The sequence below is a fragment of the Diadema antillarum genome, unplaced genomic scaffold (assembly GCF_040938485.1).
Source record: "Diadema antillarum isolate AM-2024a unplaced genomic scaffold, OU_Dant_1.0 scf00000180, whole genome shotgun sequence".
NCBI classification, from domain to species: Eukaryota; Metazoa; Echinodermata; class Echinoidea; order Diadematoida; family Diadematidae; genus Diadema; species Diadema antillarum.
Window position 1 is genome coordinate 707,925 of NW_027271069.1, and position 12,826 is coordinate 720,750.

Here is a 12,826-nt window from a genome sequence, read left to right on the forward strand (position 1 = left end):
TAGAACACAACCTACTCTTGTTAATGTTATTTGAATACATCTCTTGAGTAGGCGTACAAACAAGATTTGTTCAAGATATTTCTTCTTTAGGACCACTTATATTTCAATATCGATGTGTTGTGATCAGCATTAGATCTAATATCTTTTTCACTGATCAAACTAAACACTACATTATGAAGACAGCACAAAATGACATAATTTTTCTGATCAAGCCTACAAAAATCATCTAATGGAGAAGAGAAAAGACACCTCATCACTTTTCAAAATGCTTAACAGCAGCTAGATCGCAGGACTGGCTGAAATGGCATCATTTGGTGCTGAAGTCATACCTGATGATGTGGTGTACGTGGCCGTTGCCTTGGCAACCAGAGTGGAAGGCAGACAGTGGCCCCGCATGAAGAAAGAGATCATGATGGTGGTTGGATTGGATGCATCCCCTGCAGAGCAGATGGACAATTTAATATTTTTAGAGGGTACTTCACTAACTGTTGCTATTGATTAAAACAGGCCATGTGGTCAATTGCATCTGAGTAGATAAAGCTACAAAAACACACATTTGAATACAGTTTAAGAAAAAATCTTACAACCGCTTTTTACAGAGTAAAAAATAAGAAGACGAACAACCATAAACATTATGGTCTTTAAGAGTGCTGTACAGTAATTGTGCTTTGAAATATCACATTCTAATTTTGATAAACTGCCATTATATTGTACATTAGTAATATTTTATTGTACATCAGAGCTGGATATCATATTTCATTCTATTCTGTGTTTGATGCATTTTGATCCAGTTTTGACTGAGAAATTTGAAAATAGATTAGAATTGAAATTGAAATTGAATGCTTTGGGAACCAGATCACCACATCAGCAATGATAGATTTGATATCATGTTCATGAAATGCAGTCAACTTACCTACAAAGGAGATGGTATGTGTGCTCTGTGTGACGGCCAGTGGTAATGGACAAAACAGGAGCAGTCGTACCCCTGAAACCCCCGAGTGGCTTTTCAATGTAAGCTGTCCATGGAATGAAGGCAAGGCAGAGTGTTAGGAGGGTTAGATTTGGTAATATATTTTCTCACATTACTCAACTTCCACCACATTTTTTTGATAAAGGTCCATCTTTCTTACCATAAATGACACAACATACAACTGAAAGGCAGAGGAATCTAAACTTTTCTATCATTTTTTTCTTCTTATGTGACTCGTCATCACATTAGCATGGTTGGGTCGCAGATAGTTAAGTTGGGAGAATGCAAAAAAAGGTACTTTAGCTTTTAAAAGAATGAAATTTTATATTTGCTAAAAGATGAAAATTTAGATTACGATATCGTAAATTTATCCAAAGCAACTTTGTAAAGTACAAAAATACTTTCCAATTTAAAATCATTCTGCTCTTTAAAGCATGCTACTATGGTTACTTTGGCCCTAACCTATTGTGTTCAGGTGCCAAATCTTCTGTTGTATCTAAACTTGAAAAAAAGATTTTCTAAAACCTGTGTCTGGTGGCCTGCTTGATCTGACCATTTCAGCTGTGAGTGTTTGGAAATGAAGTCGAACTAATAACATACTGTAAGAAAGCTTAAGAGTCTAGAGAATTGAACAAATGGGTATTGAGGAGGAAGTATCAGACAATGAAAAGCAATAATGGTGACCAAAAGACACACATTGAAAGGCATATATAGATGAATGTATTGGCTTAAAAAATGACCAGTTTAAATTTACTAGGAACCATTGAGGGAATTTATTTCTCAAAGATTATCACCTTCACTGTTATTGAAGGCACAGGATCGTCATCAGTCACTTCCGTTTCTCCAGCAACCTTGAAGACAATAAAAAATATTCTTGATGAGAACAGGAATTGGCAATATATGGGGACAACATTAAATCAAACAAACAAAAATTCATCAAAATGTAATTTTTTTTAGCTTTTCTCATAAAAAGAAAACAGTCAGGATAACTTGGATACTTATCTAGAGTTGATAGATCAAAAGTAAGTTTTCTATATATTTCATGCACACACACCTAAAACATGTAATGACAAATACACAAACAAGCAACCATGAATATTGTAGGCAGTAACATGTAAATTTAAAAAAAAAAGGATTATCTCTGAAGATAATACCATATCTATCAAGACAGATTATCTACATGTGGCACAGTTTTTCAACATATGTGAAAGACTGAAGGAGCAAAGTTAATTTCAAAATCTACTTGATTTCTGAGATTCTCAGCACATCACAGCTGTGAACTGGGGACGACCATAACCTGAGCAAAGTCTTCCTTTTACTTTTTTCCTTCCACGGATCACTTACCGACGGATCATCTAAATTGGATGGAACAGATGCTGTCATCGAAAGCTCATCCTCAGCCATTTTCTTAGGAGCAAAGTCTATGGTGATAAAGACCATGATACAGAAAGATAATTCTCAAGATGAGCTGCGCAATAGAAAACATACTTATAGGTGTTCTAACCATTATGATCTGAACACATACTTATAGAAGTTCTAACCTTGAGGAAGACTGTTGTTGTTGATGTTTTTATCTATTTTTACCTCTGCCAAGGCAGGAGGTTAAGTTTTCATCGCCGTTGGTTTGTTTGTTTGTTTGTCTGTTTGTCTGTGTGTAAAATAACTCAAAAAGTTGCAAACGGATTTAGATGAAACTTGCAAGAAAGGTTGAGGATGACACAAGGAACTGATTAAATCAATTTTGGTAGTGATCCAGGAATTTCTATGGATTTTATGAAGGATTTTAAGGCACAACAGAAAAACCCGAAAGAGAGATATCTTCGTCGCGACGATGTCGTATTGTGCATGTTTGATGATTTGCATGTGAACAGGCGTCACGTGCATATGAATAAGCAACCGTGCATATGAATACACGTACTTTCTTTTCATACCTTTGTTTATTCGTCCCGACGATAAGCGACGATAGAGAAAGGATTCCCTTTCACTAATCGTCGCTCTTCGTCCCGACTTACTAGCTATTTTCAAAGTTCGGCTTCTATTGTGCCTTGCGTTTCTTTTGTTAAAAACGTCGCATATCGTTCCCGACGAATCATTGTTCAACCGTCGGGAAATGTCCTGACTATATGGCTTCGTTTCAACGCCGCTTGTGTTCAAGTTTATGTTTTGTTAAGCTTTACTTGTCACAGCATAAAGCCTATTATCCGTGTGATCTAAAACGTCGCATATCGTCCCGACGAATTACCATTACTGTACCACCGAAATTCAGTCTCTGTTCCATCGTCGAGCAACGTCCAAAACGCGTGGCTACAGCTAATCCGCTGGGTGATGTGATTCGCAATGCCGAGTACGATAATGGATGGGAAGTTTTGTGTTTTCACGAGAAAAAAAAAATGTATTCTCGCTGCTATAGATAATTGTGAATAACAGGCCGACTTTCCGTCTTTTGTGCAAATTCTATAAGTTACGGCGATGTGAAAGGAGCCTTGACCGCAGTCGATAGACACTGAATTTGTATTATCTTGTCTTTACGCGTAGCAAACACGGCGGAGAGATTTTGTCCGGTGTACAAACGAAAACTTGACCATCGTTGCAAAACTTATTTCATAGTCGCCGTTCGTTGTCAAACTCCGACTACTTCTGTCATATTTTTTGCCGTAGAATACATTGATTTTTTTTTTTGTTACTTGACACAACATTTGAATCAAATATTTGTATTTTAACAACGTGTTTACCTATTTATTATGTTGCGGCATTTACTTCAATTGGTCGTCGGCCTTCGCGTGGTTGTATTAATTGTTACAGACTGTACATTTATGTCGTCTTGTAAAATTTTAGAGCGGGCGGAGAGATTCTGTCCAACGTTCAAACGGGAATTCGACCGCAGAACTTGTTTCAGCTGTCAATCCTTGCTGACTGTTCTCATGGTTTGTTATGCTAGAAAAGGGGTATCGATTTCATGCTTGATATACTTTGCAATTCGTTTGCTTTGTACAGCAGGCGACGGTTTTTTTTTTTTTGTATTTCCTCTCTCTCTCTCTCTCTATCTATCTATCTACTGTCACGATGATGATAGTCGTGTATTGAATGTTATAGGATATTACTAAGTGATCTGAATAGCAATTGCTACTGCTGGCATAAGTTAACTGAACAGATTTTCCTTCTTCTGATTTCACCTCTCCCTCATTTCTCACTCTTGTTTGCTCCCTCCCATGAATGATGAAAACAACAACAACAACAACAACGACGACGACAACGACGACGACAACAACAACAACAGGTTTAACCGCACAACATATCAGATAAATGCGTTCTGGCAACCAATAGATTAGTCCAGATACTGGACGATTTCAATTGTCCGCATTCCCCGCACTAACACACGCATGCACATGCATGCACCCACACAATGCGCCCAACCGCTGGTTGCGACACTCCACCAATGGGAACTCCCGAAAAAAAAATCAGGAAGGGTGATCTTGTGTAGTGTACATACAGACACCATCAACGTACGTCCGTACGAATACAGTCAAGGAAGTGGACTACCAATAGACCTACATGACACGCCTCTTTAGGTAAATGGCCACAACAAATCATAAGAGAAAATAATGGCGGGGGAATAAACAAAGACAACATCTCTGGTGTAAATTTCTACGAAAACAGGTGGCAGACAAAAACAGGTTAAAAGCAGTTTGTAAATCACCTGGGAACACCGACCGAACGGCATAATTCTATTAAAATGTCGCCTTATCTTTACAATAAAAAAACACGTTGAACAGTATAGGTGTATTACACATTAATGTTAACACTAAAACAAAACAAAGGGGTTATTCGTCGCTTCATGCTAACAATCGAATCACGTGTCAAAAAATAATATAAAAAGGTCTCGAATGCAGAGGAAAATATCGCTTTCCTAGATGCCGCTGCAACAAGCTGAAGTTTATAGTGTAAGAACTATACCTACCCAACAGTAGGCCTACATATCATAGCAACATAAATTTGAAACTTCTTTCGATCTCACACTCATAAAATCTGCGTACCACTGCGTGTGAAAATTAAAATGAACATCACCGACATATCAACTGAGAAGTTCCTCTAGATACTTCTTTCTGACTTGGCGATCATCATACAGTAAAAGACGTGACTATCATTTTATTTGTATCGAATGTAAACCGTTTACCGTAAACGAAAAATACTATACAGAGTGGCTTCTCCGTTTATTGTCTTTGCCGAAACCATATGGAGCTAAGTACGAAACCAAACAACACGCACACAAGGATGGCACGTTTCACTGAACTTGACACCACGTGTTTCGCACTTCGGCACATTGCGCGAAATGTAGCGATTACATACTTGTTGCGGACTTACTGACTTTGGTCAAGGAGTGAAAATGGAATACATTAATAAAATATTGTAATATTGAAATACCGACATCATGAAAATGTTTGAAAACAACAAATGATTATGGAGTACAGAAATGAAAATACCAAACAAAGATTTTCATACGGAAGCTCTCCAGAACAGATGAAAGCGTCTCCCCTTGTATGGCACTAAAAGTTACCCCCAATAAGCTGAGGTTAGTGAGGTATACACCAGGGCTCGACACTATTAACGGTGGCCCGGTGGACCGGGGCCACCAAAAAAAGTCGGATGGTTGCCTTTACTATTGGAAATGGACAGCGGAAACAGTCGACTCTGTAAGACGCTAAATGTCGGATGTTTGCTTTTAATTTTGGAAATGAATAACGGTAATATTCGACTCCGTATGATACCAAAATAAATGTCGGATGTTTTCTTATACTTTTGGGTTTAAATAACGGTAAGATTCAGCTCCGTGCTGTGCTAAAATTAATGTCAGACATTTGATTTTGCGTCCGGAAATGGATAACAATAATATTCGACTCCGTACGATGATGAACGATGATGAAATAAATATCGCATGTTTGCTTTGACGTTCAGAAATGACTGCTAATAATTTACAACTCCGTATGATGATAAAATAAATGCCGGATATTTGCTTTTACGTTCGAAAGTAAATAGCAATAACATTCAGCTCCGAAAGATACTATGATATTAATGTCGGATATTTGCTTTGACCGTCGGAAATGAATAACAATGATATTCAACTCCGCATTGTACGATGATAGAATAAATGCCTGATATTTGCTTTCAAGCCCTGGACTTGCGGAAAGATATGATAATGTATGTTCGCCACTTTTTTTTTTTCATGATTCATTCTAGAATTTCAGGAGTCTGATAGCCATCGGATCTCATTACGATGTTTTTGTATTGTTTACAGACAAGTATGGCAAACATAAGAGCAAGCCTTCATAGAAGATGAATTACCCCGGTGGCATCATTGAACGACAATTCAGGTTCAATGGGCAATCGTCGGGACCACTCGCGACGTTAGAAAAAAATAAAAACCTCAGTATCGAGCGGCGATTTAAGTTGAATGAGCAATCGTCGGGACGATTTGCGACGTTTGAAACTCATACCAAACGGTGATTTAGGTTTAATGGGCAAGCCTAGGGACGATGTGCGACGCTTTAGCAATTACCAAACGAATATATGACCAGTGATTCAAGTTGAATGGACAATCGTCGGGACGATAAGTGCGACGTTTGAACAATTATGGATTAACAAACTCGCCACAGAACGGTGATTTAAATTCAATGGTCAATCGTCGGGACGATGTGCGACGCGAAGCCATCACCAAATCCCTTCACAAAACAGTGAGTCAAGTTGAATACGCAATCGTCGGGGACGATGTGCGACGTTTGAACAATCATTGAAACGCCTCGCCGATCAACAAAAGATCTCCTTAATTGATTAACCGCGACGAAAAGAGACGTCTTCGTTCCGACTCGTCGGGACCATCTATTGTTTACTTTTTTAATGAGCGAAAAAGAGCGCAGTAATGAGCACATTAGGCCAAAAATTTAGATCGTTGGGGACGATTGGCGACGATCTTTTGTCTCATATCGTCGCGACGAAGATATCTCTCTAACATAGTTTTTCTCTTGTGCCTAAATATTTTTGCAGGTAAGGTCAATGAACTTGGGAGTTGAAGCTACGCATTTTTTTAGGTTTGCATAGGCGTACTACAGTGCATGCTCTAGTTTCTGCTAGGGCGAGGTGCGCAACACAGCTGGAAGTTAATGACATACCAAAAGGCTTCTATATTTTTGAATGCGGGCAATTTTCAGTATGCATACATATGGGTGGAACTCACTGATCTCTATGGAAGAACGAGATCAGCTGTGGAAATAAGCTGCTTGGCGGAGGTCTGCGCTCTCAGAGTGCTTCTCTAATGTTTACTGAGATCAATAAAGAAATTATTTCACATGAAGTGGTACATTTAATACTGCCTGTATTCTTTCTAACCAGTCACTAACATAGAGGCCTTCAAAACTTAATTGGCTTCATGTTCGTATAAAGTTTTACTTTTTCTTACTTTGAGCGACAAAATAATTTTAAATCGCACCAACATGAATAAAATGAGTCTCGACAGTCTCAGCAAGACTATTGGCCAAAAGACGAGATTTAGTTTGTGGCGTATTAGAAGAGGGGTAAAAATTGTGTCTTGGTTTGTGGTACATTGGAATAGAAGGATAAATTATGTTTTGGGTTTGGTATATTAGAAGAGGGATAGCATTGTGTCTTGGGTTGTTGCATATTAGAAAAGGAGTAAAAATTGTGTCTTGGGTTGTGGTATATTAGAAGATGGGTAAAAACTATTTCTTGGGTTATGGTATGTTAGAAGATGGGTAAAAATTGTGTCTTGAGTTGTGGTATCTTAGAAGAGAAGCAGATATTGTGTCTTAGGCTCCAGTATATTATAACGGGTGCAGAAATTGTGTGTTGAGCTTTGGTATATTGCAGGGGTAAACATTATGTCTTGGGTTGTGATATGACAGTAGAGAAAGGGGGTAGGAGGGGTCAGCAAGTGGTCCAGAGTTGGTAGAATGCTCCACCTGATCTGTGAGACGTCTCCTTGATGGCTTTCTGCAGGTCTTTCATCTCCTGGTCTTGGCTGCTGTAGTCAATCTCACGCGCCTCCGAGGCAGGAGCCACAAAGAGGGAGGGGTCGGTGCCCAGGTAGCAGCAGACAAGGTGGCCCTGGTCGTCAAGGGTTACGACCACACCCTTCAAATCTCTGTGTGATGACACATACAAACACAGGGAAAGTACATGCATAATATTATGTATAATCACAATAATGATGATGAAGATGACAACAACTACAACAACAATGGTAATGATGATAACAATAATAATACGGTCTTCTTAATCCATGATAGCCTCTTCAGTGTCAACACTGTTCTACCACAAGGCCCTGCCATTATAATTACACTGCCAGGTACCTATTTATACACACAATATTACAGAGTATGTTTTCAGCATACTATGAGGACACAATGCTTCTTCATTTCTTTTAATGAAATGATCAGTAACAAGAGACTCGTGATTTCTTACTGTTAGAACTTTGCTTAATTGTCTCTCTCACTGGCACCTCAACAAGTTTTCCTTTGACTACTGTTCCTCTTTTTATCCTATAATGTTGTTAAAGATTTGTATTTTTCTCATTAACATTCAACAAACTTGTTAGTAGTTGGTAGCAATACACACTGATTTGACTTTCTCCACCTTAGGGTTACTCTTTTAAAATGACAGGAAAAAGAGGGAAGAATTTATAAATGATAAGGACAAAATGTTATGTAGAATTTCAAGCTGCAATACTTCCAAGTGCCTCTACCAAACAATTTTCATTATTCTGAATACACCATGAATGGCAAACTGTCCTCCAAACTTTCTGCCAAGATTATCACACTGGAAAACAAAGGAGAAGAGAATGGAGAACTCACTGAAATTGTCCCACGCAGAGTGACACTGGGACATGCTCCAGCTTGGCTGCCCACTTCAGCGTGACGTCCTCATAGACTAGCAGTTGCCCTGTATGCGTGCCCACCATGTAGTTGATGCTGTTTTCAATCACTGATCGTGATATAAGAAATGAAGATCAAATTAGGATCGCAGGTAACTCAAAATCAACTTCCTAAGGTTAGACAGAGAGTGCAGAGTGACGATATACAATTTCCTTTTTATCTTCACTACTGACTGTCCACTAATAACTGCTCTATAAATCTTCACTCATGCATCATACTCAAACTAAGAACATTGTCCTACAGAAGAGCGACAGTGATCAATGGCAAACTAAAAGTCTCATCACCACAGCTCATGCTATCATAACCTTTAGATACCTGGTGTCAATTTACCTGTATTAGTCTGTCATTAATTTTCGTGCCATGTTGATAAAAATGTAGATGAGTACATTAACTAACTCCTGTAACACAATATTGGATGACTTATGTTGCCGAGAATATATTCAATTCGATACAATTCCTTTATTCAACAGGCTAAAAAATATATACAATACAAAAATTCACCTACACATACTGTATTACACATCAGGGGGGTGTTTCATCAACGTTTGTCAGCGCTGACAAGTTGTCAGTGCTGACAATCACCATAGTAACAGTCAGTGACCAGAGCATCTCATCCAATCAAAACCAAGGATTTTGCTGAAATTGTCAGCACTGACAAATATTGATGAAACACCCCCCAGAGTGTCATAACCTCAAAGTTTGATGTGTCACTTTGGTGAGTTCTACGTCCAAGAGAGATGACTTCCAACAATCGCATTTCAAATCTTTTGAATAGAACATAAAGTATGCTTCCTGCCAAGCTAGATATTATGTGTACAATAAAGCATTGCGTATACCAGACGGCACTCACATGAGGCATATACATAGAAGCAGCTTGGGTTGTACTCGACTTTCTTGCTGAAACGCAGTGTTCCCACATCCTTCAGGCAGACAATTGACCTTTCACCTGAGGAAAAATAGAATGTTAAAGAAATCAGGCTTCAATCAGAGCAGTAGCTCTACATGTGTTTCTATGTGTCTGTTTGTCCGTATGTCGGTATGTATATATGTATGTACATCTGTCGGTTTGTATGTAGCTATGTATGTTTGTTTGCATGCGTGTATGTGTTCAGACAAGTGTACAACCATCGAAGCATGACAAAAGGCAAAAATACACACTTGCTAACAACAGACACTTAGCAATGGAGGAAGAACCTGACTGTCTACACAGGGTCAACAGACTGAATTTTATGGTATACAGTGATATTAGTGTGAGGGGTAGAGATGAGTTTAGTAGTTTAGTGACTGCACAAAATGGCTACAAATAGATATTGGTATAAAGAAGAAAAAATATCAATTTCTAGTGAAAATGCAGGTCATCAATCATTAAGTAAAACATAGTGGTAACAGCTGCACATGGGGCTCAGTGTCAAGGGTGTTTCTTCTCTTTGCAAGCTTTGTTTTGCTGGGTGTGAGAAGGTGTATTTTACCAGGAAATTGTGTAATTTGTGGCATTTTACGTTCATGATAATGGAGAAGTTCTCCACCAGTGACGGAATAAAGGAAACTGCTTTGAGATACTAGTAAACAGTCAAATTTGAGGACAAATTACTTTAAAAATGGTCATAACCCCAATACAGGTTTGACATTTAATATACACTTACCACATAGCTATACTTTTGATTTTTCTTTTTAAATTCCCTCAAGGGGTAAATTTTCCCCCAAGAACACAGAAATCAAGTGGTGGATAAACATTTAAAACATCCACATTCACATATATCCCTTTGCTATACCATTTCCATTGAACACAAAATAAAAAGAAAGAAGTGGTCAACTTTACTCACCAAGAATAAGTACGGAGGGAGCAGCATTTGCATTTGTCACAACAACCATGTCAAGGGCAGGTTCTCCCAAATTAAAAGTCCAGTCAGCCTGGAAAGCCAAAGTGTATGAGTGTATAATTTAATCTATTACTCACAAAATCATTCACATTCAATTTACTTACAAGAAACAAGTACCACAAAACAATCTGCACATGTATTGTATATACATTCTTCTAACACCTGGCCCCAAAATGATTGTGATGTTGACAAAACTGTTGACAATTTTATTATAACCATTGTTCAAATTTTGTATATCTAACAATACTTAACATTGACTATACTCATTAACTTTTTTACACTGGTTGTGTCTATCCTTGACTCACATTTTAGAACTATTTGGAAGCACAAAAGCCGAGTTTTTGCTTCATCTGCAAATGGTAAACAATGCCTCTAAGGTTTTTGTTCCTTTGGGGGAGTTTTTTTATCAGTGTGAAAAGTTAGTTTTACCGTGATCCTCTTGCCAGAGGTGATCTTCTGAGACTCCTCCTTGGTCTTGGCGTCCGTTGCCACGGCGAGCACCTGATACTTGTAGCTCTCCACCTGCCAGGCCGAGGAGACGGTGATGAAGGAGTCGGTGCGGGGGACGTAGGCCAGGGGACCTGGCAGGAGAAAGCCGGGCAGGAACCGGCTGAAGGCAAAGCTCTCCTGCTCAAAAAAAGAGACGGTCCCGTCCATCGACTGCACGCACACAAAGTCCTTGCCTGAGAGATTAAAAAATACGCACAAAAACAAGAATACAGAGAATATGCGGTCAAGACCAAGTTGATATTGCGTCGGCTTAGAAGTACAAAGGTGATGAGATAATTGACTTTGTACTGCACCAATGCCCTCCTGGTACCAAACTGACAATTTATGAGTATATTTTGCGATACTTCTATGTAATTTTATTCTATATGCTCTTGCAGGGCATCCTTGTCTCTAACTTGAGAGAATGTGTCTGAAGTCCCTGTTGCTGGAATAACTTCTCATCTGATGCAATGTCAACAGTTTTCAAACCAGCTATGAGCAAAGTTATTACAGGATAAAATTGGAGGGGGGGGGGGGAGGGGTGTCAGATACTAAAGGTTCCAGTCTCTTGTATGGTACGATGTGCCTGGCTGATGCCATGTACTGACTGCTGCTAATCACCTGGGCTGAACTACAAAATCAGCATCTTTCATCCGTTTGTCTTTTGTGGATATGTGGGTAGACAACTTTACCAGGTTAACACCCTGCTCTTTAAGATAAATAAATGAGGTGACATCTTTATAATGCATGGGTCGTGGCTGACCCATATATGGGACCTCCATTCTATGTCCTATCTGAAGGACAGAGTGTTTTGCCTCTTACTAGAGGGGCTGGTATGACTACACACAATTATGCTCAGCTAGACTCAGGAATTGAACCCAGGTCATTTAGATTGGGAGGCAGACACACTACCGACTGAGCCACAGCATCACCTTTTCATATAAAGGTAATCAACATCCACTGATTTCGATTCAGAAAGATGTCTACTTCATACAGACAACTAAACACATAACTCTCTGGTGACTCTCACCTTTGACACCACCAAATGGTCCAATGACCATGTTGTATGCTGTCCTCTGCAGGTTGTGCTCATAGATCAGCTTTAGCTGGTATTGTGAGCCATGCTCTACTGCCCCGGTGGTTCCTGAAAAGGATGGATTACATATAAACAATTTGTTTTCTCTTTTTTATCATTCAACAGAGACAGTGCTGACAGCAAAATACATGCACCTTCCAGAATGTCTTTTAAGAAGAGAGAGAGAGTGGTTTGAAGTTGTTTATATGTATAGCATAACCACTTTTGTGTGACTTAAACCCATAATGCTGAAGAATGGGTTTATATTGTGCACAATCTGCTAATTTTCATTTAGAATACTTTGTTATGAGAACACGTTACAATACAAGGTCCCCTCAGACTTTCATCATTTATGTCTGTCTGATGTGACTTATTAACCAAATTAACATACCCACACACTGGTCAAGATACTGTTCTGGTATGATTTGTTGTCCGGCCTTAGTGGTAGGAACTTCAATCGCCCACATTT

The 12,826-nt window shown here is 38.9% G+C and overlaps 1 protein-coding gene across 1 annotated transcript in view; it reads right to left on the bottom strand.

Moving 5' to 3' along the window:
• Positions 1–12,826, bottom strand: part of LOC139723064 (protein PTHB1-like) — a 29,412-nt gene that overhangs the window by 11,369 nt on the left and 5,217 nt on the right. The window contains exons 5-14 of the mRNA XM_071634338.1: positions 12,313–12,426; positions 11,223–11,476; positions 10,737–10,824; positions 9,764–9,859; positions 8,833–8,962; positions 7,942–8,123; positions 2,315–2,391; positions 1,765–1,821; positions 914–1,016; positions 330–437 (exon numbers count right to left, since the gene is read on the bottom strand). Coding sequence (XP_071490439.1) covers positions 330–437; positions 914–1,016; positions 1,765–1,821; positions 2,315–2,391; positions 7,942–8,123; positions 8,833–8,962; positions 9,764–9,859; positions 10,737–10,824; positions 11,223–11,476; positions 12,313–12,426 — 1,209 coding nt within the window. The remainder of the gene's footprint in view (positions 1–329; positions 438–913; positions 1,017–1,764; positions 1,822–2,314; positions 2,392–7,941; positions 8,124–8,832; positions 8,963–9,763; positions 9,860–10,736; positions 10,825–11,222; positions 11,477–12,312; positions 12,427–12,826) is intronic.